Below are 25,949 nucleotides of genomic sequence, written 5' to 3' on the forward strand. Positions count from 1 at the left end.
TGGAAATCAAGGGCCCAGAGTCTGGAGGAAGAGAGGAGAGGCACAGAATCCACATTGCTTGAAGTCCAGTGTAAAGTTTCCACAGTCGGTGATGGTTTGGGGTGCCATGTCATCTGCCGGTGTTGGTCCACTGTGTTTTCTGAGGTCAGAGGTCGACGCAGCCGTCTACCAGGAAGTTTTAGAGCACTTCATGACCAACTTTATGGAGATGCAGATTTCATTTTCCAACAGGACTTGGCACCTGCACACAGTGCCAAAGCTACCAGTACCTGGTTTAAGGACCATGGTATCCCTGTTCTTAGTTGGCCAGCAAACTAGCCTGACCTTAACCTTATAGAAAATATGTGGGGTATTGTGAAGAGGAAGATGCAATACCCCAGACCCAACAATGCAGAAGAGCTGAAGGCAACTATCAGAGCAACCTGGGCTCTCATAACACCTGAGCAGTGCTACAGACTGATCGACACCATGCCACGCCGCATTGCTGCAGTAATTCAGGCAAAAGGAGCCCCAACTAAGTATTGAGTGTTGTACATGCTCATACTTTTCATGTTCATACTTTTCAGTTGGCCAACATTTCAAAAAAAAAGTTTTGTATTGGTCTTAAGTAATATTCTAATTGTCTGAGATACTGAATTTGGGATTTTCATTAGTTTTCAATTATAATCATCACAATTAAAATAAATAAACATTTGAAATATATCAGTCTGTGTGCAATGAATGAATATAATATACAAGTTTCACTTTTTGAATGGAATTACTCACATAAATCAACTTTTTGATGATATTCAAATTATATGACCAGCACCTGTACAATACTGTGCACCAACCAAAATAGGGCTCGTTTTTGAGCAGTCGTGCTAGAAATGTATGCGTAAACTGGCAACACTGCCTGGCCTATCGTATCCAAGGAGGCGGGGAAGGAACGTAACAGCGGAAAATTCAAAATGAATATGGCGGCGGAGAATGAAGCGAAAGAAAACAAACAAAACGGAAGGTTGGGATATGATCAAACTTGCGAACTGGTTTGCGCTGTGCATCATTAAAAAAAAAATACAATGCTTATACTGATTGTAATGACTTGATAGTTGCTGTTTTTCATAGTTGCTTTCTACAAGAGGTTAGAAATACCTTGATGTAGCCAGCTAGTACGATTATAGGCGTTAGCTTAGCTAACTTAGCCGTAAGTCGTAACGTAATACTAAATCGCGTTAACGTTAATGGTCTTGTAAAATTGTGTCTATTCACTTGCTGCTTCTTGGCAGAATTTTTTTTCTATCGTTAACTAGCAACTGAACTACTACATGTATAGTAATGCAAAAAAAATAAAACTATTAAAACTTCTCATCCAGAAAGACAGGACCTTCTCAAGACCCTACGTCCCAGTCGGTCATCTTTAACCCTGACTTCTTTGTGAGGCGTCTGAAACATGAACATCCCCAGGTCTTCACGGAGCTGATCCTCAGCAACATAACCAGGCTCATAGACCTGCCTGGGGATGAGTTTGCCCAGCTCACGGGGGAGGCGGACCCTAGACTTCCAACCGCGCAAACCAGCTTCCTACGTTCTCTCAATTTCCTCAAACGCAAAGGTGACCCCGTCGTAATGCTGTTAGATACAAACTGATCTTTCTGTGGTCCACAGTCTGGCTGTCCTGTTATACCTTTTCTGTGTTGATTTCCAGACAAAGGAGTGGTGTTTGGTGCACCTTTAACTGAGGAGGGAATAGCACAGATCTACCAGCTGATCGAGTATCTCGGCAAGAGTGAGTTATACAGTTATATCCTTATATATACAGTCTATGGTTATATCCCATCTTTAAAACGTTTTCCCTCAATGTGCACTTATTGCTTTTAAGAAGTTATTTTAATTACACAGGGAGTCTATTCCCTATTTCTGTCTCCCCACTCTTCTTCCTGGTTGAAGTGTTAATAGCGAGTTCGGGCACAGTCTGTCTTTTGCATTTAATATCTAGTCTGAGAGCTGAATGAGTGAATGGGTATGAGGTCATGGTCTATTTCAGCATGTGGTGATGTCATCTTCTGAAAGTGGACACTGGGAGAGAGCAGCGAGTCAATAATTCATCTTAAAACTCTTTGCTCTCCATTCCCTGGAATGTCCGTCTACTTTCTTCTCCTCTTTTGCCCTGTACTACAGTTTCACTCTCACACACATACCCCCTCTCCCTCTTCTGTCTTTTTTCTACTGAAATCTGTCAGACCTCCATGTGGAGGGCCTGTTCCGTGTGCCTGGCCACAGCCTGAGGCAGGCAGCCTTGAGAGAGATGCTGAATGCTGGGGCAGAGATAGACCTGGAGACGGGTGACTTTCACCCTAATGATGCTGCCACCCTGCTCAAAACCTTCTTAGGAGAGCTGCCTGAACCCTTGCTAACACACAGACACTACCACGCTCACCTGAAGATTGCAGGTAATACAGACACACACAAAGCCATATACTCCAGAGATGTACAGCTTATGTTAAATGGGGGGGGGTTGTCAGGGTTGTGAACTTTCACAAGAAATTCTAACTACTAAAATGCATTTTGCTGAAGTGATTGTGTTATTTTAAACTATTTTACTGATAGTGAACTGGAAATGTGGTAAAAGGTTCCTGAGCCCATTCCAGGCAGCCTGTTGGTCAAATGACCTTCATCAGATCATGTCTACACAAACACAAGTGGGACAGATAATCTACAAAAGCCAAAGATGATTACAGAAACCTGTAATGTAAAATGCAGTACAAGGCCAGTCTGTCATAGCATCTGATAGAAATGTATACTTGATAGATCTATGGTGCCAAGAAGAGCAAACATACAGTACTGTTTACGTGTATTATGTAGAAATATTCTTGGAAACATTTTCACGATAAAAAGATCCCATTGACCTGTAGGGAATGTATGAACCAAAAGACATATGTACCGTGATTTCACATGTAAGACCATTAACATTGCCTGCGTATGACCAGTGACAAGGGCAATGTTGGATTTCTATACTTTCAGTTTTGTGATGACATGTATGGCACTGCTGAATGGCGTGTTAGTGTCGTAACGTGTGATGACCTCCTCCAGGCCTGACCCGGTTTGATGCCCAGGGGAACCCGACCTCGGCGCCGGATAAGGAGCGTCAGATCGAGGCCTTCCAGCTGCTGTTTATGCTGCTTCCTCCAGCCAACCGCAGCCTGCTCAAGCTGCTCCTAGACCTGCTGTACCACACCGCTCGCAACCAGCACGTCAACAGGATGTCCGCCCTCAACCTGGCTACCATGGTGGCTCCACACATCATCTGGCCCAAACACGTACGTCTGGATTTCTCTCTCTCACTCTCGCACTCTCACACTCTCTCATTCATTGTTTCTGTGTTGATCTCCTACGCGTTGATTGGTTTAGGTGCAGGCCAGTGACCTCCAGGGAGACGTCGGTAAGCTGAACAACGGAGTGGCTTTCCTCATCAAGCACTCACAGAAGCTCTTCTGGGTGAGAATGGACACTTTTTGACCTTGGTGCTGTCTGCTGAATCCACTCAACCACTTCATGTCATTCACAGTCTTAGAAAGCTGGGTTAACTGAAACCTGTGAGTTGTTCTGGAAGAATGACCGGTACTAATGAAGTGTGTTTTTTGCCTAAGGCTCCGGGGTACGTCAGAGAATATGCCCGCATCCATTTCACAGGATCAACTAAGTCCAAGGTTTGTACATTAGAGACGCAATCCATCGAACATGTCTTCTCATCCCACTACAGCACTCTACATGCCTGCTATTAACCCTTCCCTCAGTATGACCTGGCTCTGTGTGGCGGGAGTGTGGAGGCCACGCCCTCTTATGCGGGTGGGGGTGGGGCCACGTCCAGGCACACTCAGCTGGCCCTCAGAGAGCTCTACCAACAAGTCAGCAGCTTGCCTGATTCTGCCAAGAAGAAGAAACTCATCAGACAGGTGGGACAGACACAACAGGATTAGTACAATGAACTGGAGTCATTTGGCAAATTGGGTGTGTATGGGTGGTGTGAGTGTGCACGCGTGTTTGTGTGTGTGTGTGCGCGCGCTCTTGCTGTTAGGTTGTATGTGGTCTGGTTTACATTTGTGTTTGTGTGTAGTTAGCTAAGCAGGTCCCTGGGACACCAGTGAGTGATGAGTTAAACCGGAAACCGAGCCGCACGCGCCCCTTTAGGGGAATCAAGGTATCATCAGTTGGTTTCAGTAATGGCTATATTTTCAGTCAACCTGGGGAGAATGTCACCGTCTGTCTGCCTGTCTGTCTGTCTGCGGTCCCCAGAGGGGCGTGTTTGGTTCCCCAGGTCCAGTGGAGAAAGCGTGCAGCCCCGTTGGACTGGTGACTCCAGGACCCAGCGACACAGCGGGCAGGCGGGGGAAAGAGAATATGAGCTCTGGAAGGGTGCGTTCTGCGTGTGACCTAGAGTCATGGCAGCACTACAGTGAAGTGTTACTTTGTCTCAGGTTCAAGCCAAGCAAATGAAACTGTCCGCTTGATTGGTGACCTGCATGATTCACAGCTATAAAAATGTCACCAGCGGCTGACTGCGTAGTTCTCCCCGTTACTAATGTGATAATAATGACAGAACATGGTCATTTAGTCCACACTTTTATCCCTCCAAAATGACAGGGCTCCAACCCACAACCCAGGGGAGCCTTTTTAACCATGACTGCTGCCTCGGGTGTGGATGGGGTGGTTGTACTGTTGGTTCCCTAACCAGAGCCTAACCACAGGGCCTAACCCGGCCTTAGCCCTAACCAGCGGGCTCTATTTGACTAGTGTTGTTATATGGGTTTGGTTCAAAGGTTAAGTCGTTCTCTCTCTTTTTCTCTGTCTGACTTTGTTTCAGGATTCATCACCTCCTAAAAGGATGTGCTTCTCTCCAACACAGGAGACTTCGGTCTAGCAGTCACCTCTTACCCACAGGACGTTCTTCTCTCACTTAAAGACAACATCTCGTTCCCTAACATGGTTTAAAATGAATCTTTTATCAAATGAAATACACGTGTGGTTTGTAGTTTACAAGCCAAATTACGTGTCAAGTGTCTTAAAAGTCATACATGCTTGGTGAAGGTGCCAAGCACTAGTTATAAATGTGATGTATTTTAAATTCCTCTCATTCTATTCAGGAAAGACGAGACATCTAATTTCCATACGGTCATTGAGGTCAAGTAGAGTTGGGGAGACTGACTGAAGCAACTTATCCCAACAAAACCTCGACCCATGACAAAATGGTACATTAGTCAGAATATAGGTTGGTAGGAGTGAACCGGGTCTCTCTGGAGTTTATGATGCATTGAAAACAAAAATATGTATGTTTCATGTATTTCAAAGGATTGCCATTTGATTGACTTTCGATGTTTAAGTTATGAGTTAAGTGTCTTTTAAAATGAAATGACTAGTAAATGAGTGGTAAAGTGACAACGGGCTGCGATTAATAATTGAATCTTATTTAAGCCTGGAAGTCCCAGGGAGATCCTGACTAATGTGTTCCAAATGTGTGAAGCTGTGGAGGCAGCACTGTTATGGTTCTGTTTCCACTGCTGAGTGATGGATGGCTGTGAAAGAACAATGGCGTAAGAGATGAGTGAAATTCAAGTCTTCAAACTGATATGCAGAGCTGTGACTAAGGTTTTTCCTGGTCAGTGTGTAGGAAAAGCTGGCGTGCCCTGAATGTTTGAGGCCTAAGGTTTTGGGGCTATAGTTAATGTGGTCTGGTGTTGTCATAAATGGTGTGCCAACGTTTATTTTCTGGGAGTGCTTCTTTTACCAAAGTTTGAATCTGTCAATGCTGTGATTTTCTATTTAAAAAAAAAAGTTTTTGCTTCTGTGTTAACTTTTTTTTATTTCTTTTTGCACTTTTCTCAGTGCAATAAATGTTTTTTAAGGCCTGTTTTATTCTTTTGTAATTTACTTTTCCATGCTGATGTTTAATTCTTTATTTTATGGAATATTTATTTTTATGCTGTTACAAGCCATTGTTTCCTATGCAATCTGTGATGCCATGTAGTCTGAATGGGATTTGATCAAATGTTTTGATACATCTTATGCCAGTATTGGAGCTCTGTTACCTGTCCTCTGTTTCAGTTAGTAGACATTATGAACTGACTTGTGACCACAGATATTCCCACAAATCCTCTACTGACATTTCTGTGGGAATTTGTAAGATGTCAGGGTTTCCTTTTCTTGTGGCAACGCTTAATTTTGTATTTCTCTTAGCGTCAGTGGCATTAGCCCCTCATGCTCTGAGCTTCGGACCTACGTCTGTTAGCTTCAGAGCTCTGTCTGATTGGCTGTTATCTGTGAACGTTGTTGGTGTTAATGCTGCTTATGTTGAGATATACAAAAACTGCCATTAAAAGAAAATCAGACCTATATTTCTGGTTCTTATTGATCTTGTGAAATATTTAGAGGCAATTTTATGAACTCTCATAATGTTATGCTGAAGATCAACTGTCTATTAAAGCTTCAGAACTAGTCAGTCGGGTTTGTAGTGAGTTTAGTTCCAATGTTAACCACAAGATGGAGCTGTTGAGATGCAAATGCTCAGCCTTGTGATGATTTAAAACTACTTAGCTGGAAGTTTATTTTTCTTTGCTTGGGAAAAGTTATTTAATCTTTATAAAGCACCGTGTTGATGAAACTAATCTTCATTAAAAAAAAAATAGTAAATAACATTAACTTATTTGTTTTTACATTTGAACAGGAATAGACATTTTAGGTTTTGGTAATCTGTTTTTCGAGGGGGTCAGCATGAGTGTCTCAGTGTCTACTTACAGCATAACAATACAATACATTGATCCAATCACAATGGTTAAAAAACAAAATCCACAGATTGAAAACTTCTACAGATTGTTGTTAAACCATGGTGTGCTATTTCAGTCCTGGCCCTGGGAACCCTGAGAGATGAGAGAAGCGTCTCTTCCCTGGTCCTTTATAAGTGTGTCATTTCATAGGGCCGCTGTGTTTTTTTGTTTTGTGTCTGCAGTTGATGCTTTCCCCTGGTTGTTCTATGAGGAGTGGGCTATGTATGAAACATCGATAAGAAAAAATGAAATCCTCTGGAGTGCAGCAAATAGGAATGGGTGCTGTGTCTGTTGTTGCTTGTTTGACATTATGAGCGTAACTTGTGTGTGTACGTACATCTGTGTGCGTGTGTGTTCTGAGATATAAGTATACAGTAGGTAGAACATAGAGGTTCTCTCATGTCTATTCTCAGAAAATCATTGTTTACTACTGTATATAGTTACCATATCCCACTCAGGGTTGTCTTTAGACTTGAGTGATATCTCCAGACAGTTTGGTCCTAACAGACCCAACCAACCAAGTATTATCTGAGATGCACGCACCCCTGTATCTAACCCTTGTTCCTTTCCCCAGTAAGATACACAGCTGCAGTTATTTTGAGAATAATTCAAGAATCTGAATCTTCACGCCGCTCTTCTGATTTCTGTTAAAAACTAAATCTCCAAGAGGCTTGGAGCTCCTGATAATACCGATGGATGGAGTTGGTGGCACAACATCCCTCCTCTGTGGCAGTATAGAGTGTGCGTGCGTGCATGTGTGCGTGTGTGTGTGCATGTGTGTGTTCAGGGGCCTGTGAGACAGCCCAGGGAGCCGACTAGATTAGGCCCTCAACACCACCTCTTCTCTGTGCTCAGGACCCGTACCAGGGAGGTCCACAACCTGCTGACCACATCCACTGGCCCCAGGTGGATCTGTCTCTCTCCTTTTCTCCGCTATTCACTCCGGCAGCCAGAGTCCTTGGGTCCTTCAGGGTTGGCCAGAGTCCTTGGGTCCTTCAGGGTTGGGGTCCCTGGGTCCCATCGTGTTTCGGTTCTAGGGTTTGTGTTGGGATGGTTGCACCGCAGCCCAGCCAGGAAGACATGAGTCGGAAGGTTTGACACAGTGAGCTGTGCATAGCCGGAGCACAGCCAGGCCAAGCAGAGGCCAGCCAAGCCAAGCCGGCGGTGTATTTAAACCAGAGGTGTTTATTTCATTGTGTGGGGAGAGGTTGGAGACTAACCACCTCTTAGCCACCGCTAAGAGTTTTAACGGTCAGACCACTAATATCCAAGTCGTTATTAGGTGATGTCATGAATGTAGAAGCTGTTTGTATGTGTACGTATTCACACACCGACGTGCAAGCACACACACACTCACACACACACAGGGTCTTTTGGGACGTTTGAGACCAACACGGGGAAACGGGATTGAACAGTGTCACAGGTTACTGGCCTATAGGGACTGCCTGCAGGCAAGTCTGGGACACAGACAGCAGAACAGACCGCAGGGAGCGAACGGAACGGAACAGAGAGCCTTGTGAAGGTGAGATTTAGAGAGAATGATGGTGGTGAATACACAGCTAGAGTGATTGAGATTAACATATTTCGATTCGAGTCACCGAGTCGTTAACTGAAGACAAGGTCCGATCGACAGTTGAGAGAGAGAATAAGAGTTCAGGCAGGGTTCTGTCTGTGGGTGTGGGGGGTGGGTGTGGGGGGAGGTAGGGATGAGGGGGAGGGGTGGAGTTGGGGGTCTGCTATTTGTAGATCCTTGTGATGGATGACTGCTGTGTGTTGGAGAGAGTTTTTTTTTTCTGCTCTTTCCCCATTCCCCTTCTCGTCAGACAAGCAGAGCGGGACGGAGAGAGGAGAGAGACGTGAGCGAACGAATGCAGACCAGAACAACTCCACAAAGAGAAGAGAGAGGTGGATAGTTTTCTTTGCAAGGAAAGGAGGAGAGAAAAAAAAGGAAGCCGAGCCTTTCAGAATCCACCAACAGAAGAAATACAAGACGCAGCACAATTAAAACATATCATTTCCTTTGCTTACCATCTGAGAACATTACTTATTTATACCCCCATTTTATGCTGTAACAGTAAACATTTCTTTCTCATTCTAGAAGAGCTCGCAGAAAACTTGTACAAGTTCTTGTTGAGATTCAGAATCTGCAGAGAGAAGCAGAAAGAAAGAGAAAGGAAAACCTTTTTTTGGATCCAGGCTTTCAGAAGCAGGAGGCTGCAGTCGTGGAGACCATGCCCGGGAGTGGAGCTTGTTCTGGTGCAGGCGTGGGGAGGTTGCCTGGGTACTGGCCATGTGTGCTGGTCCTCTGTACCCTGGTAACAGGCTATGCCAACGCGTGCCCTGCCCTTTGTACTTGCAGTGGCACCACGGTTGATTGCCACGGGCTAGGCATCAAAACCATGCCCCGGAATATACCACGCAATACAGAGAGACTGTGAGTATCTGCTTCTGGACTAAATCATACCTGTGTGTCTGTGTTCGTACGTGTGATTTATTTCCTTGTCACTTGTTTTGTGTGTGTGTGTGTCAGGGGTTGCGCACATTACTTTGCTGAGAGAGAGAGAGAGAACAATAGCCCTGCTTTTGCATGTGAGTGAGTGAGTGCGTGGGTGGGTGTGTGTGTGTGTGTGTGTGTGTGTGTCCGTCCGCGTGCGTACATATGTACGTTTGTGCATGTTTAGTGGTGGCATTCCAGTCAGGTAAAAATAGTCACAAGGGACTGGAAGGAGCTGGAGCAGATGGAGGCTTTTCACGTGTGTTCATCATTCACATACCTGCCGCTGGGCGACTGTGGGCGTGTTTCTGTGTACATGCTCACAGCCTCATTTTGGGTAGTAATTTGCATGACCATTTCAATGAAAGGATCTTGAGCAATTAAGTTAAGGTTAATAGAATGGGCATTTGATCTATTCTATGGCTGTTTTTCCTCTTAGTTATTGTGAGGTGATTCAATCTGCACATTTGTAGTTATTGCGGTGTTCTTGCATTTGTATATAGCCACATTTCACTGCATCACCTGACATTTTTCTCCATCTCAAAATGACTAATTGTTAATTTCACTCTCCTGATAAGAGATGTAAAGCAATGTTTGTCCACGTTCTGTTGGTTTGGGGACATTGTACGTCCTCCCACTCTCTTTTACGTTCCTCCTTTCTATCTCTTCCTCTCTTTCTCTCTCTCTCTCTCTGTCTCTCTCTATTCCTCCCTCTCTTTCTGTCCCCCCCCCTTCTTTCTTTCACTCCACCAGAGCTCCCTCCCTCTCGCAGGCCCCGTCTCCCAAAATTGTTAAATCACGTAGAAAATTACGCAAATCACGTCCTTAAGAGCGTCCTGCCTGTGAGAAGATCCGCTAGATGTCTTGTAAGAGGACAGAGAGGGTTGGGATTCCTTCTGAGTCTCTGTAACACAGTACTGTGGAGACGAGGGGAGAGGGGAAATGGATTGTTCTCCTTCAGTTTCTGGAATAGCTCGGATGAATAAAAGATGCTGTGGGCATGAAAGACAGAGAGGGAGAAACACTGGTATCAGAGGCAGCGTTCACATAGCGGGAGGCCGGAAACTGACTGCATATTTCATCCAATCCATATTTAATTTCTGAGAACACCTTTTGGCACGCGGTTGCATGTCAGGGATGCTTGTATGTACAAGCTGTGAGAGGAAACAAGTGATTTTGGGGTTTGAATGAATGACCATTCACGCAGGGTGACGCGTCGTTGAAGTGACGCAGGTTCATTTTTAATGTGTACGTTTATAGATATGTGAATGTAGCATGTTTACTTGGAAGGCAACAGAAAGGATGCGTGGGTTTTTGTTAATGTGGTGTATTGCCTTTTGTGGTTGAATGTGTACGTTGACGGCGGGAATGTCATCTAGATTCATGCAACTAAGTGTAAAGTGTTCTGTGTATTTGTGTGTGTGTGTGTGTGTGTGTGCGCGCGCGTGCGCGCGTGCGTAGGTTAAGTTGAAGGTTGTTGGTGTCCTCAGAGAGATACGTTAACAATAGAAGCTCTCCATACTCCAGCACATTAATATCGTGATTCATCAAGGTGAAGCCCCGCCCAGGCCAGCCCAGCCTGCTGTGTTTCAATGCCCTGAAAAGGCTGATATCACTGTAGTGTTGATGATGGACACCCCCATAGACAGCCACTGGGGAACAGTGTAAGACTCTCCATTGACTCAAAAGGAACAGGAGAAGAAGAGTGTGATGCAGTGTAGAGAAGACAAGAACAGAGGGTGTAGAGAGAGGAGGAACTAGATGGAAAGGGAGGGGGGGAGAGTGCAAGGTGTGTAGGAGGTTAGAGGGACCACGGCCTGTCGGGACAGTGGGGTGATTTGGGTGGAACTTGTGTGTGTGTGTGTGTGTGTGTGAGAGAGAGAGAGATTCAGGGGTGGTGTTGAGAGTACCTCCAGAATCCCATTTACACTTGTCAATGTGGTTTTGGATCAAGTCTCAACTCTGACCTCCTGATATAGTGTCTGTAATGGGGGTCGCCTCCAGTCAGCCCAGTTCAAATCCCGCCACCCTTTAGCCACACCTTCTCCCACCATCGCCAGGAGGTCTCTGACCTGATGCCCATTATTAGTCCACCTCACAGACAATGGGCCGCATTTATGTGCATAGACGCCTGAAGATGTAAGTAGTCCCCCCCCTCTAAAACAGCCCATACATTTCACGCGTGGCTGATCCAATAGCCCAGACCCTGTTTCTCTATTTCCTTGTCTTATCTGCGCTATGTCTTTAATTGATCTGTTGGTCCAGCCTGGCTAGAGTTTGATGATAACACCACGGTCAGTCCATCTTGGTGGAAATCAGCTGTTGTCAGTCTCTAGGCTCTGTGAGTTTTGGCCTTTTTTCGGTCCGTGTTGAATTCTGCCTAACATTCTGCCCATAGAGATATCATTTATTAGTATCTGCTTAAAGTCACCAGGTGAACAGGATACACTCTTCCGCAGCAAGGGAACAACACCAGTGAGATTGCAATCAAACAGATTCCTTGTCATTTCAGCACTAACATTCTCTGAACGGCCGTCGTCCCGACATTAAACATTCCTCGGAAATGATGTGGTAAAATCTAAAAAGCATGAATGAATGTCAGACAGTGAGCCGCATGGGAAGACCTGCTTTTGTCCTCCAAAAAGCTCATTTATTTATTCATGGTCTTTTTTGGCCGCAGGGCTGGGCGGGTGGACGTCTGTCTCCCTCCATCTTTTGTCAGGAGGTGGTAATCCCTTCATTGCTGATTAACACCTCCATCCCTGCCAAGCGCTCCCAACCTCCAGCACCCCCCTCCCATTCACTCTCTCTCCCTCATCACGAGGAGGAAATGATGGATCTGAGGAGCAGGGGATTGTCACTTATACCAGCTTTTGGGCGGTGCCAAAAACACACTGGTGCACACAAAAACATGCATGAACATGTGCACGTGCACGGACGCACACACACACACACACACACACACATTCACGCACGGGCACAAGCCTGGCAAAACCCTGGCCATCAAAGCTTCCAAGCTCCCCCACATTAATCTGATAAATTATGTATTAACTCACACCAGCATATACTCGTATACAAACGCGTGGGCATATACACACCATAACACACATTCAGACTTTAAACCCACACACAGACAGTTTATATGGACCTCTGGCCTGTCTGGTCCAACACCCCTGTATCTGAGCAGGGCACTCTCTGTCATAAAGAACCTCTCCACTGGCACTCGTCTACAGTCACCACACACACACACACACACACCCATACACGGAACAGTCAGTCCGTGCTGATCAAAGCCCAGCGCATTGGTCGACATCTGTCATACAGGACCCTAGATATGTGTTCAAAAGCTATTCAGAGATGAAATATGTTTTCTTTTCCAAACAGAGGGACTAAAACACATTTGATGTATATTGGTCACATGTGGGAATCAGTCACAACTCTGGTGTTGATAGTACCCTGCTTCAAATAACGGAAACCATTAAAACCATGTGTACAACCTCAGCTCCTGTCACCAAGTCTGTGAGTGTGTTTCTTTAAGTGGGAGCCTCGTGGAGTGCAGAAGTGAACCCTAAAAAGATCTTCAAACTGTGAACATGGTTCTATTGTTCCTCAAACTCATAAGCCTGCATGTCTACATTAACAGATGCTGAATTCATCTCATCTAAGACAGACGTCGACAATGGTATATCAAAGCTAGCCAACTAGGGATTCTGATTGGGGAGATAAGAGTGGGACATTTCTATTATAACCAGAAGTAATCACAAACATATGAGCGATATGAAAACATGAATCCAGCAATCCTTTGTCCAACATTTTGCAGAGGTTGCTTTGCTAGCTAGCCACAGGATGCCATCTCAGCAGTAAAAATGTAAAATAGCATGGCCAGCAATGACAAAAAGGTTTTACGTTACTGTAGTATTCCTAATAATAGTTTTGGAAGCCTATGCTGAATGCTCAATATAAGCCAGCTGGTTAATCTAAATATGATTACATATTTGAAAACAATTATGTTTGGGTCATGCTGTAGCTAAGCTAATTCCACTGACCACCAAATTTGGGTATATACTCTAGCTGAAACAAGTGTCCAAAAAGAAACAGGAGAGTTCAGTTCTTGCGTTATGAATGCATTACAAAAAAAGCACGTAACTCATCAAAATATGCATTATATTTCTGATAACTATTGAAAAGAAAATAATCACTTGGGTTACTACATTGCATTATGCCAAGACTACAGTTCAAATGGCACATTTTCTAAGTGTTCTTTTACTGATTGCGCCATCCAAATTCTCTAAAACCCTCCTGAGTTCTCTAATTCTTTGGTTTCATGTCTGTTAACTGCCTGCTCAATAGTTGAACTTAATTGTCAAAATGCTTCAATAATCTTCCAGCCTAGCCTAGCTGTATTCTATGTTAGCTTTTCCATACAACTTTGCTAAAAGTTAGCTAAGCTTTGCAAAGTATTCCTGAAGTGTGCAGCCCAGCAGTCTTTTTTCCTTTCCAGTAAGACTTTTTTTCCAAGTTCAAGCACATTTCTTTCTCTGTCTTCTGTAATTTTATGTGGCAGCTTTTTGATGCAGGTGTACTGTTTATCTTGTCCAATCTCTCTTTTTCATACTAATGGTTGCATTGTGGCACTGCCATGACGACAGTGACTGAGTGACTATATCGCTTCCTATTTGGCGCCATCTAGGCAATACCTGATACAGAGAACTGCGTTCAAGCATAAATAGAGACCCGGTTGGACTGCGGTATGCTATAAAGGACCGATGGTTGGTTGAGACTGCTACAGTACATTGTGCTGATGTAGTCAACTTATACTGACACTTAAATTTGGATTCACTCTGCATGGTCTGTGGGAGTGGTAGTATGTGTATCAGTCTGTGGGAATATTTACTTCTTATCTGTGTGGGGTGCCTTGAGGCCTGACCAGACAGACTGAGAACTGGAAATATCGTATGGAGGTGAAAACACTCAGACCTTAACTCCGTCCCTTGCCAAGAAAGTCAGAGAAGGGAAGTAGCATTTGAGGGAAAGATGCAGAACATTACCATGGTCTGTAGACTGAAGCATTCCAGACTGGGTCCTGTTATTTTGGGCTCAGTGGTCTGCTCTCTCTCTCTCTCTACCCACTCAGTGAGAGAGAGAGAGCGAGAGAGAGAGAGGGAGAGACAGTGTTGGTACAAACATGTTCTTTAGGACAGTGCTATGTAGGTCATGAGTCTCTTTCTTTCAAGCCACAGCTCCAGTGACCGACAATCCCCAGACGACCTGGCCACTCTCTTGTGAATTTTCTCTCTCTCTCTCTCTCTCTCTCTCACTGTGTCCATGCAAATTGCTGCTGTCTCTTTGGTACAGCTTCCTTTGTGGGTAATTTTTGCTCTTCTGTCAATCCTTCTATATCGGTAGCCTTTTCTTTCTGTCCCTCCTGAGGCTCTCCTGGCCTGTGGCTCTCCTGGCCTGAGGCTCTCCTGGCCTGTGGCTCTCCTGGCCTGTGGCTCTCCTGGCCGTCACGTCCACTGTCCTGGCAGCAGTGTGCCACACACACCCAGACCTCCGGCTACCTGCCCGAGATACCGCATTGACAGGGAACCTTCAACAGAGCCAACAGCCGAACGGACGAACCGAACTCTGTTCACTTAGCAGACGGATAGCAGACGACGCTGGTGTTTAGTGCTGAACAGGGGTTGTGTCCGTTTGTTTGAGATGAGGACCGACGTTCACTGCGAGTCTGCTGCTGTTGCCGAACAGAGCAGCTTGTTCCCACAGTGACGGGCTATGAGGCCCTCTGCCCTGCCAGTTCTAAGCCGTCCACAACAAACGTCTGTGCAGCCACACACAATTCCCTGGCACTCACATACACACGACAAGTAGTGTGTGTGTGTGTGTGTGTGTGTATAATAATGGGCACTGTGCGTGCCCGTGTGCATACCTGCGTATAAGTATCTGTGCGTACCGCACACATGCATACCAACACGCTTGTTCTTCCGTGTTCACCTGCACGTGCGTTGTTGTGCGAGCGCGTTCGCTCTCTCGCTCCCGACCCACTCCGGGATTCCATTTCACATGGTAATAATAACGTTGTTCAATTCAAACCAGGTCTTCCCCCGCTGCAGTCCGCCTGTCTCTCCCAGCTCAGCCTAGCTCGGGGAGCTCAACAGATGGCAGGGATAAACATAATGAGTTCTTCAGCATTGTTTCTTCCGTGCTGCTGCCTCTGAGTTATGGAGCCGTGGAGCAGCACCGTGAGTTACTGGTACTGTGAGTTAAGGGGTGTCTATGGGGTTGGTTGGGTGGGTGGGTGGGTGGGTGGGTGGGGTGTAAAATGGGTTCCCCCGGAGGTATACTCAGCCGGTCTCTACAGCCCACCTCGGAGACAGGATGAGATGAAGAAGGATTAGTCTATGATGTCATAAATCGAAAAGATTCTTCAGGACGTTTTGGCACTAGCAAACGGACTAATGTGAATTGGAACGCACGCCTCGGGCCCGTTCTCATCGGTTTGGTGACTGTAGTGAACAGTGGAAGTGCTCAGAGTCCATATGTACTCCATATGATCCTGGCTCTTCAGCTAAACTTAATGTTCAACATTGACCTCCACTCGGGCATTCACAATGTCAGTTTTCCTCTCCATGCTTCTGTGAGTAAGGTTAGAGGTCAGTGTCTCCACGCATCACCAAATGGCACTAATTGTCTGTGTGTGGTTTAGTTCATAAGTCAGGCGTGTATGTGTCTCTTGCTCAGTAGTCCCCCCCATCCCTGGTGTCTGATGTGATAGCCAGCTGGTCTCTGTTGACATGAGTTCCCCAGGTCCCTATCAGACAGGGGACTGAGTTGGGGTCATTACCAGAAAAAGAGAGCTTTCCTCTGGGCTATGAAACTTCCTGATGTGGGGTCAGGACTGTGGAGGTCTAACCCAACCCATCCATCCTTCCCCAGTGCTAGCAGGAGACAGGACCGGAACTCAGACGGGCCACCAGAAGACACTGAAATATAAGGTTTTGATCCAGAGAGAGACATCTCACTGGCTGTTTTCTGGAGGATTCATTCAGGGTTCTAACAATGACAAGCCAATCATACAGTGCCTCATGTTACAATATGTGTAACCAGAGGCCATTAACCTGTAGTAATGCCTGTGTAACCAGAGGGCATTAACCTGTAGTAATGCCTGTGTAACCAGAGGACATTAACCTGTAGTAACGCCTGTGTAACCAGAGGACATTAATCTGTAGTAATGTGTGTAACCAGAGGACATTAACCTGTAGTAATGTGTGTGTAACCAGAGGATATTAACCTGTAGTAATGTGTGTATTAACCATAGGACATTAACCTGTAGTAATGTGTGTATTAACCATAGGATATTAACCTGTAGTAATGAGTGCGTAACCAGTGGAAATTAACCTGTAGTAATGTGTGTGTACCCGGACGACATAAACCTGTATCAATGCTTGTTTAACCGGAGGACATGAACCAGTAGTAATTGACAACTGGACCAGAAGAGGTGGGGCTTATCCACGTGACTAGCCTGCTGGGCGGAACAGTCCTCGTCCCCTCTCTCTCTCTTTTTCTCTCCACTCTTCTTTCTCTTCGTCCCAGAATTCCTTAGAGCGTCGTCACTGAAGGCCACCCTGTAGATGAGATGTTGGGAACCCATGAGTCCATGTGCGTGTGTGTACCTATGTAATGAGCAGCATATGTGTGTGTATCAGACCCCGGGCTAATGAAGCTCACTCTATTATTTATTTCCCATGGCCAGTCGTTTGATGCACCTGTGTACACACACGCACACACACACACACACACACACCATCTGTCTGTAATGACCAGTCTCTCTCCCACACCACTGCACTGTGTTATAGTCCCTGGAGTGGTCATTAGACGAGAGGGAGAGAGGGAAAGGGAGACTGCACCGCTTTCAGCATAGCACTGAAGTGAGGCGTTTTGGTTTAGTTTAGGGGTGGGGGAGGAGTGGACCATGGACTGTTCACTTTTAATCCTGAGGTAGCAGACGGATATCTAGTCATACTGCTGTGGGTGCGTGTGTGTGTGTGTGTGTGTGTGTGTGTGTGCATGTGTAGTGTGCGTGGGTGGATGGGTGGGTGTGTGCTTGAATACATGTGTCCTGTAAATGTGTATGTGTGCTCTGTAGGCCTTCTCTGTGGGAGTATGCTATCTACTGCTGAGACGGTCTGTTTCTCTACACCCGGCCACTCATTCTGCCAAGCACAAACACACACACGTAAACAGACACACGCACTTCAAATGTATTGGCACCCTTGAAACAACAGATCATAGAAAGGTACATTGTTTTGCTCCAAGATCTCTAAGATAGGTGTAAAAAATGTTTTGCCCTGGAAGACAATTTCATCTGCGTTAGCATTCTACTTTCTTAAAGGTGCAAGATGTAAGATTTATTTACTGTACTACTTGCGCAAGTGCAAGCATAGATGTCCAGAAGAAATCTGCAGTTAACGTTTAAAGTTAATGTTTTTAATATATTTCTCTACTAAAGTGCTGTGGATATTAACTGTTTACTCTTTCTTGCCAGTCTGTCAAACAGTTTGCATTAACTTTTAATGTCCTTATACTCGCAATAGACACTTGCAATGGTTGTTCATCTTAAAACATTAGCCAATGGGTACAAACAAATTGCTAAAATACACCATGTACCGGATTTAGGTTCTGCTAGATATTAGTGATTATTGCATGATTATATGCATTAGAGATGTCGGAATTCCAAAAGCCAAACCATGTTTTATCTCTAAAATAAATTTTTAAAATGTTTAGTGGACAAGCTTTTTCACAATACCTCTCCTAAAGTGAACCATTCCAGAGCATTTCAGCCATTCTAGCCAAACTAGCACTACAGTAATTCATTAGTGTTTATACCTCTATTGGAGATAAGAAATTAGTCCATCCAAATTCTGCCCCTTAAAGAGAGCTTAGAAATCAAATGGTCAAATTCTGGAAAACTATAAAAACCCTGTAGAACAGTACCTCACTGCCACAGCAGATAGTATTGGACTCTGTACTTATTAGATTAGATTCAACTTTATTGTCATTGAAACAGTACAATTACAGTACAACGAAATGCAGTTAGCATCTACCTGATCAAAATGCAATTGCTGATGCTTTTTATTGCCAGTTTTATTGCAGCAGGTGATCTTTTTGAAAAAAATAACCTCTATAACTCTTAATTATGAAAATCATGTAATCATTAAAGAACACAATGATTTTAAGAGTCCAGGTTTTTTGCAGAGTCTGTTTACTGCAAAAGAGGTCCTTGATTCATTGCTAGTTACCACAAGGGCTAATGTGCTAGATCCAGGATTATTGGTTAGTGCTCCTCCAATTAACATATATTTGATCTAACATGCCTTTCGGGGGTTATCCCTAAAGTCAGAAAAACCCCTTGTGTGCCCACTGCATAAGGGTGGGGACACTTGTGTCCTTGATAACTATCGCCTTATCTCTAAATTGTCCTGGAGGCATTGGTAAATAAACAATTATGTTCCTTTTTCTCCGAAAATTGCATTTTGAACAGATTTCTATCTGATTTTAGACCTGCGCACAGTACAATCACAGCAACTACTGGTTGTAAAGAAATTAAGCTGTGTTGCTGTGTTGGTTGACCTGTCAAAGGCATTCAGTACTGTAGGTCACTCAAACATTTTGAAAAAGCTGTCTTCATTGGGGCTGGCCAAAGACACGTGCCACTGGCTTCTAAATTACCTTAGTGACAGAACACAGGCTATTGTAGCTGATGGAATGAAATCAATCAATCAATCAACCAATCAAATGTATTTATAAAGCCCTTTTTACATCAGCAGTTGTCACAAAGTGATTTTACAAAACCCCTGGCCTTACATCTACATTTCTTGTAGTCCACAAATGACTTCCACAGGGTTATATTTTGGGTCCTGTATTGTTCACTTAATTTATTAATTAAATCTGTAACTCTTTAATACATGGTACATTTCATTTTTATGCTGACAACCTAGTACTGAACGCTACGGCTCCCTGTCTTGAACAAGCTGTTATGCGCCTGCAGTCTGATTTACAACTGTTACCAAAATCACTTATAGGTAGGTACTAAATGTGAATAAAACTAAGTACATGCTATTTTCTAGGTCACAGAACCTAGCTTTGGATGACTAAAACATGACTGCCCTAATTGGTTCTTTTATAGAATGTGTTGCTTCTTACAAATAACCTGAGATTTGATTAGATGATAATGTCTTTGAAAACACATGTTAGTGATTTGATCAAAAAGCTAGAGATTATTTAGGAATAAATCATAGCATAAATCACGTCTGTCACATCAGCGTAGAAAAGATATTGTACAATCAACGTATGTGTTGATAAAAGATCATTACTTATAGTACTTAACTTACTTTACTTTATATGCATTCCTCAGCTTCTGTACTCAAATCTCTGGATGCAGTCTATAATTTTATCACTGGTGCAAATTTAGCACTCACCACTGTCTGTTAAATGCTTCAGTTGGCTGGGAGTCACTAACATCTAGATGGGCCAGTCATGTGTTTAAGTTTTTATATAAGGCAGTCATGCAAAAACCTCCATATTATTTAACAGAGAAAATTAGCTGGAAGTGTAACTGTTCCCAAACACGCTCTCAAGACTGGATAGTACTGGAGATACCGGGGCCCTTTTCAGAACTGTGTAAAACTGTTTTTGAATATTTTGCTCCAAACTCATGGAATGACCTTCAGGGTGATCTTTAATTAAATGTCATAGCGCCTATAAGACATTTTACATTTCTTATAAAGGGTCTTTTCTTTGTCAAATGTGATTGCTTTTCTGAAAAGGTGTATTTTATTTCCATTTAGTGTATGTTTTTATTTTTGTAATATAGGGCTCAGCTGTAAAAGAGACCTTGGTCTTAAACCATCTATCAATCAATAAAATGTATTTATAAAACCCTTTTTACTTCAGCAGTTGTCAAAAATTGCTTTTACAAACCACCCTGCCTTAAACCCAGAGGAGCAAACAACAGTAGTGTTGAATTTCAGTGGCTAAGAAAAACTTCCTAAGAAGGCTGAAATTTAGGAAGAAACCTAGAGAGGACCCAAGCTCAGAGGAGTGACCAGTCCTCTTCTGGCTGTGCCGGGTGAACATATTAAGAGTACAAATTGTAATAATTAATAAATGCATGTGGGCTGAATCCAGAGACTATTTAAACCTAGTCCAGGTCAGAAGCATGACCAGATGGACAAGGACAGGGACAAGACGGGGAGGTGTCAGCACAGTGGCAGGTGAAAATCATCACGTATCAACTTGATCTGCAATAGAATGAGGAGGACTTTGGACAGGGACAGCAACGGGTCTTTCAAGCCTGGTACTCCTCAGGTGTGGGCCAGGACCTCATGTCCTCCTAAGTTTAAAACAGCAGGAGACAGGAATAAGTTAGAAAATGCATTCCTTATATCTACACAGATTTATAGTGGAGAAGGAGAACTGACCCTACACCCAGCACAATAATATAGCAGTGTAAGAACTTGGGGCTGAGACAGGGGGGTCTGGTGACACTGCCCCAGACAGGGCCCAACAGGCAGGAAATCAATCCACCCACATTGCCAAGCATCAACCAAAGGGTGAAACTGAGTAAGGGCTGAGTATTGCCAGCAAAGTACAGCCCAATGATTTCTCTGTATAAATTAAGGTAAATAAAGTAGGGCAGTAATTCATACGTTTGCATCCATTACCAAGTTTCCTTGTTAATCAATGCGTATGATGGTTGGAGAGACACAGAATAATCTGAGTCACCACTGAAGAGTTACAGAACCAAGAATAAGCTAGACTGCACATTTTAGCTCGTCTTTTTCAAGGCTCATTTGGCATGTGACATTTTTAGATCAAATCCTAGAGCTGGATAAGAAAAACGTTTTTGTTGTTCAATGCCTGACCAAGGCAGTTTGCCTCAACTGCTGTAAATGAGAATGTGTTCTCAGTCAAGTTACCTGGTAAGGGTAAAATAAATGATCTACAGACCTAGCAGGTACTAGTCATTCCAAATACAATACTTACTCGGTGTATGCCATTCTTCACCTCCTTTCCTTTCTCTCCACCTTACTGTTACCCTGTCCGGATGACGGCCAGTTCACAGCAGGGAGGCTGATTCTGTTATTTCCACAGCACTCAGCTTCCCAGGTCCTGAACTGTTGTTGGGGGGATGGGGAGGCCTGGGGGAATCCCATTTCAAATTAGTTTGATATTTTGGTTCTCTCATAAGCCCCAATGTCTCAAGAACCACTCCGATGAAGGACCCGTTCCAGTCTCGTTTTGGCTTTGCCTTGAGCAAATTGGGTAGAAATGTATGTGTATTCATGATTGTGTGTGTGCGTGCGTGCGTGTCTGCACTCTCTGGTCAGACCTCTTTTGAGTGTGATTATGCCCGTGTGTGTGTGTGTGTGTGTGTTGGCTTGTGACTCAGGTATCAAAAGCAAATTGTTTCTGTGCCACTGATCGCTTATTCAACTGGTTAACAAGCCCAGAGGGAGCGGATACATCATTAATGTGTGTGTACGTGTGTTTCTTCGCAGGGAACTGAATGGGAATAACCTAACACGCATCACCAAGAGTGACTTCGCTGGACTCAAGTACCTCCGCGTGCTGTAAGTACCCTACGCTCTTCCAGCGCACGACCGTCCCGCGCGTCAAGTACGAACGCAGGGCCGTTAATTGCCTTCGAGACCCTCCTCGACAACGTCCATGCCCGCTCTATCCATGGGCTCTCGGCTATTCCTGCCGCTGTTTGCACTTCTGGTTATGCTGCGCTGGTTTTAGTTCGGACGAATGTCTGGCATCAGCTCACTTCACAGTCCATCGTGGCTCTGTTGAAGTCAATGCCATCTGTCAGAGTAGCCTTCATGCCATCCGCAACACTGTCTGTAGCACTCTTACTGAGTCATAATAGGTGCAAACCCTGTTAACATTTTAAAGTGCAGCCGTTGAATCAATCTGCAGAGGGCTCAGCAGTACTTGTAATTCCTGGCGTGGGTGTTTTAAAGTGCCCTACTGGTAGGTGTTTTAGACTGAAACGTGTTTAAGACGAAACGTGAGACTGACGGTAGAACTGGAGCTGCTGAAGCCCCCCGCCCCGCCCCTCCGCTCCAGTATTTCTGAGTTATGTCCTTCCCCCTTCCATACCCCTCAGCCCAGTCCTCTTCACCCTTCAGCAGCCTTCCGTGCTTATTAAAACATCTTGCCATTGTAATAATGTTATTTAGCACACAGTCTTACAGTCAGTGCATTCAGGCTAAGAGAGCTGGGTGGGACAACCACACAAGTCAGCTGTAGTATGTACGCTACACAAGTAGCTATCAGCAAAGTCAATGCTAAAATGAGCCAGTGGAGTGAACTCCCAGTTTTTTCCCCCCGTTCTTTCCCCATCTCCACTGTCCCCTCTGTCACCCTCTGTCAAACCCCCCAGACCTCCTCCTTCTCCTTCCTCCCTGGTCCAGACCTTCTTCCTCTCCCTTCCACCCCCCCATAGAGGTTAAAGGTCTCCATGTCGCCGGCATTGTCACCGGCAAGGTAAAAGGAAACAGCTCCTCAGCTCCTTACAGGGCCACTAAAAGTCAGACAAGAACGTCCCTGCATGGCTGTAAACATTCTGAGTCCCATAGGACACACATGTATTCGCAGTCTGTGTGTCAGTAGGGGTCATAGGTTGGTGAAACCTGTATATCTTCCCTCCCTGACTCAGCGGACTAACAGTGGCCTGACCTTTTGATCCTTAGAATCCCCCCCCCCCCAGCGACGGTATGTGTGTGACCCCAAGGGAGGGTCCTTACAGGAAGAACGGTTTTACCTCACAGCCAGAGATATTGTCTGCTGAGGGACAGAGAAATCCCAGGGTTTTGTACAGCAGCACTGTGTTCCTAATGGAAGAGGGACATACTATATGTTAAAACTTTGCATACAATCCAGCTCTAGTACTTCACCTTGAGGACAATCTGTTGATGTGAATGAGTTAGGTTAAAATTGCTGTGGGGGTAATGGTTAAAGTTTGGTATGGCATAAGAGTTAATGTTTGGGTTAGGATCAGAGTAAAAGTTAGGGTTGGGATAAGGATTTAAGTTAGGGTTGGGATAAGGGTTAAAGTTAGGGTTGGGATAAATGTTAAAGTTAGGGTTGGGATAAGGGTTAAAGTTAGGGTTGGGATGAGGGTTAAAGTTAGGGTTGGGATAAGGGTTAAAGTTAGGGTTGGGATAAGGGTTAAAGTTAGGGTTGGGATAAGGGTTAAAGTTAGGGTTGGGTTAAGGGTTAAAGTTAGGGTTGGGTTAAGAGTAAAAGTTAGGGTTGGGATAAGGGTTAAAGTTAGGGTTGGGATAAGGGTCAAAGTTAGGGTTGGGATAAGGGTTAAAGTTAGGGTTGGGATAAGGGTTAAAGTTAGGTTTGGGTAAGTGTAAGAGTTAGTAGATAATTGAAATTATACTAGCTAGTCCGTAGAAAATTACCCATTTTAAAATGTTTGTCTGCCTCACACGCTGTTGATGGACATAGGAGAGGGAGGTGTTGTGAAGGAGGGACAAACTGCCGCCTTGCATTGTGGGTTAATAGTTGAACCCCGACCGTAAAACATCAGGCCAATACCTGCTGAAAACAGGAAGAATAAAAACATCACCGTTTCCAAAAACGTCATGCAGGAATATTGCGATGAAACAACATTTTCTCATCTTTGATCGCTCCAATGATCAAGTGAAAATTTGCATAGGAAGCGATGGGGTGACTTGGTCCACAAGAGGAAGGATTCTTGGGATGAGCACAGCAACTGGGGAAAGTGGTATAAGGATAAATAAAGAACTGAACTAACCGTAGATGAAATTTCTAGATTCAGAAGTACTTTCTCCTTCCACCTCCATCTAAATTCATGAGGGAGAGTGAGCGGAGGTGAGCTGCACTTCTCTTTTTATATTTATGGAGTGGGAACAGGAACAGCCATTTGCATTTATATTCGATCGGGAAGAAACACAGGCTGCTGAGTGGAGCTGTGAGGCCTCGCAGGACGCCCGAACAAACGCACACAAAGACACACACGACGCTCGCGCGCACACTCGGGATGAAGGAACATTACTGTTGGTTCTAAGACCAGGACGCTTGTCTCTCCCTACACTGTTATTGCAACACTTCCAAAACCGCTAGCTTTGGCAGTGCACGTGTGTGTGTGTTGGAGAAAGTTCACTCTGGACCCGAGCAGCCAGGCTCACACACAGTGCTGTGGCATGTACGTCATACAGAGGACATCTCTTCAGTGGGTCTCTTTCTTCCCTATGTTCTTTGAAACCCCCCCGCTACCGGTCTCCCCACAGATCACACCCCTCCTCACCCCTGGTCCACCCTGCCTCACCCCTGTATTTCTCACCCCTGCCCCTATTCCTCCTGCCTTGCCCTCCACTCTAACCACCAGACCTCAGGACACAGTGGCCTGCCTCACTAACCTGCCTCTGGAAACTCTTTCCTGGCTACGGTCCCCGGGACCCCCCCCCCCTTCCCCCACCTACCCCCAGTGCCAAGATTCCACAGCAAAGCCCGGACACATCACTGCCCTGTGTGTGTGTGTGTGTGTGTGTATGGGTGGATGGACCACACCATTGCCTTGGTGCAAAGGAGTGCTGGAACCAGCCAGCGTACACACACACACACTTAACATTGGACTTCACCTCCCGGGCTCCCAGTGGCCTACAGCTCCGACCACCCTCATTTCCCCAGAGCCTGACAAGTGTGGGTTGGTTTACTCTTGACTTGCTCAGGTCAGAGAAGGGAACCCAGTTTAAATTTGGATATTTGCACATGGGACATGGGAGAATATATCTGGGATAGATGTAATCATGTACCAAGGGAATAAAAGAAAAGATAATACAAATAAATAAAAATAACCCATAGGCAAACCGTAAGGTATATACAGTATAGCATTATCTACTGATTGCTTTCATTTCAACATGTACATAAAAAGCAATACAAGATTGTTAACTAACCTAACATGCGTACAACAACACTGAAACTAGCAGTAATACAACCGAGCAGATGCACAGTAAACACATAATATATAATATATTAATGTACTGAATATGCAACAAAAATATTATTAGTGATAATGAAGTATACTATTTATCGACTTAAAATAATCTGCCACAGACCATGACATCCAATCATTCTAAATGAAAGTATGCTTACGAGCAGTCAATCTCAAGAAATAAATACAAACTTACTTTAAACTACTCTTACATTTAACTTATCTTACACCTCTCTTAACTTCTCTTTTACTTTGTTATGGAAACCTGTGTAACCTGAAAATGGGAAGCTTGTGAAAAGCAACTATTTAAAGTTCACTGTCTTTGATTGGAGAGTTTCAATCTGTACATAATGTGCTTTTGTGCTGTACTTCAGACAGACCTATCTCTGTAGCTCTTCAAATGGACTGTGTTGATATCCCTATCTCCCTTTTCTTACTGTAGGCAGCTGATGGAGAATCAGATCGGAGTCGTAGAGCGTGGAGCGTTTGACGACATGAAGGAGCTGGAGAGACTGTAAGTAACCTGTGTGTGTGTGTGTGTGTGTGTGTGTTTGCTATTTTTGAGCCCATCTGTCCATCTGTATTGTTGGCCTCAGAGCAGGTCAGTTGTACATTAGCAATA

The 25,949-nt window shown here is 44.6% G+C and overlaps 2 protein-coding genes across 9 annotated transcripts in view; both read left to right on the forward strand.

Annotated features, from left to right (window-relative positions):
* Positions 1-880: 880 nt before the first annotated feature.
* LOC105021375 (rho GTPase-activating protein 19) lies at positions 881-6,585 on the forward strand. Its single transcript, XM_010889004.4, has 11 exons — positions 881-997; positions 1,353-1,591; positions 1,685-1,765; positions 2,220-2,429; positions 3,070-3,296; positions 3,388-3,474; positions 3,627-3,686; positions 3,774-3,932; positions 4,094-4,177; positions 4,273-4,392; positions 4,841-6,585. The coding sequence occupies exons 1-11, from the start codon at positions 948-950 to the stop codon at positions 4,895-4,897; spliced, it is 1,374 nt and encodes a 457-aa protein (XP_010887306.2). The 5' UTR covers positions 881-947; the 3' UTR covers positions 4,898-6,585.
* A 1,712-nt stretch (positions 6,586-8,297) lies between these two features.
* The window catches only part of LOC105021377 (slit homolog 1 protein), a 106,629-nt gene continuing 88,977 nt past the window's right edge, over positions 8,298-25,949 (forward strand). For 4 of the 8 annotated variants that reach the window (XM_010889007.4, XM_010889014.5, XM_010889011.5 and 1 more), the window contains exons 1-3: positions 8,559-9,231; positions 21,852-21,923; positions 25,770-25,841. In XM_010889007.4, coding sequence (XP_010887309.2) covers positions 9,029-9,231; positions 21,852-21,923; positions 25,770-25,841 — 347 coding nt within the window. In that variant the 5' untranslated portion in view covers positions 8,559-9,028. Of the gene's footprint in view, positions 8,320-8,557; positions 9,232-21,851; positions 21,924-25,769; positions 25,842-25,949 lie in introns of those variants that run through there. The other 4 variants (XM_010889010.5, XM_010889012.4, XM_010889009.5 and 1 more) reach the window with 2 other exon arrangements.

The sequence above is a fragment of the Esox lucius genome, chromosome 6 (assembly GCF_011004845.1).
Source record: "Esox lucius isolate fEsoLuc1 chromosome 6, fEsoLuc1.pri, whole genome shotgun sequence".
Taxonomy (NCBI): Eukaryota; Metazoa; Chordata; class Actinopteri; order Esociformes; family Esocidae; genus Esox; species Esox lucius.

Bases quoted from the DNA above. Each gene is read 5' to 3' on its own strand.
- LOC105021375 (XM_010889004.4), top strand. From the start codon at position 948: ATGAATATGGCGGCGGAGAATGAAGCGAAAGAAAACAAACAAAACGGA. The intron at 3,475-3,626 runs GTGAGAATGGAC...TTTTTGCCTAAG, and splicing joins ACTCACAGAAGCTCTTCTGG to GCTCCGGGGTACGTCAGAGA. The intron at 3,687-3,773 runs GTTTGTACATTA...CCCTTCCCTCAG, and splicing joins CAGGATCAACTAAGTCCAAG to TATGACCTGGCTCTGTGTGG.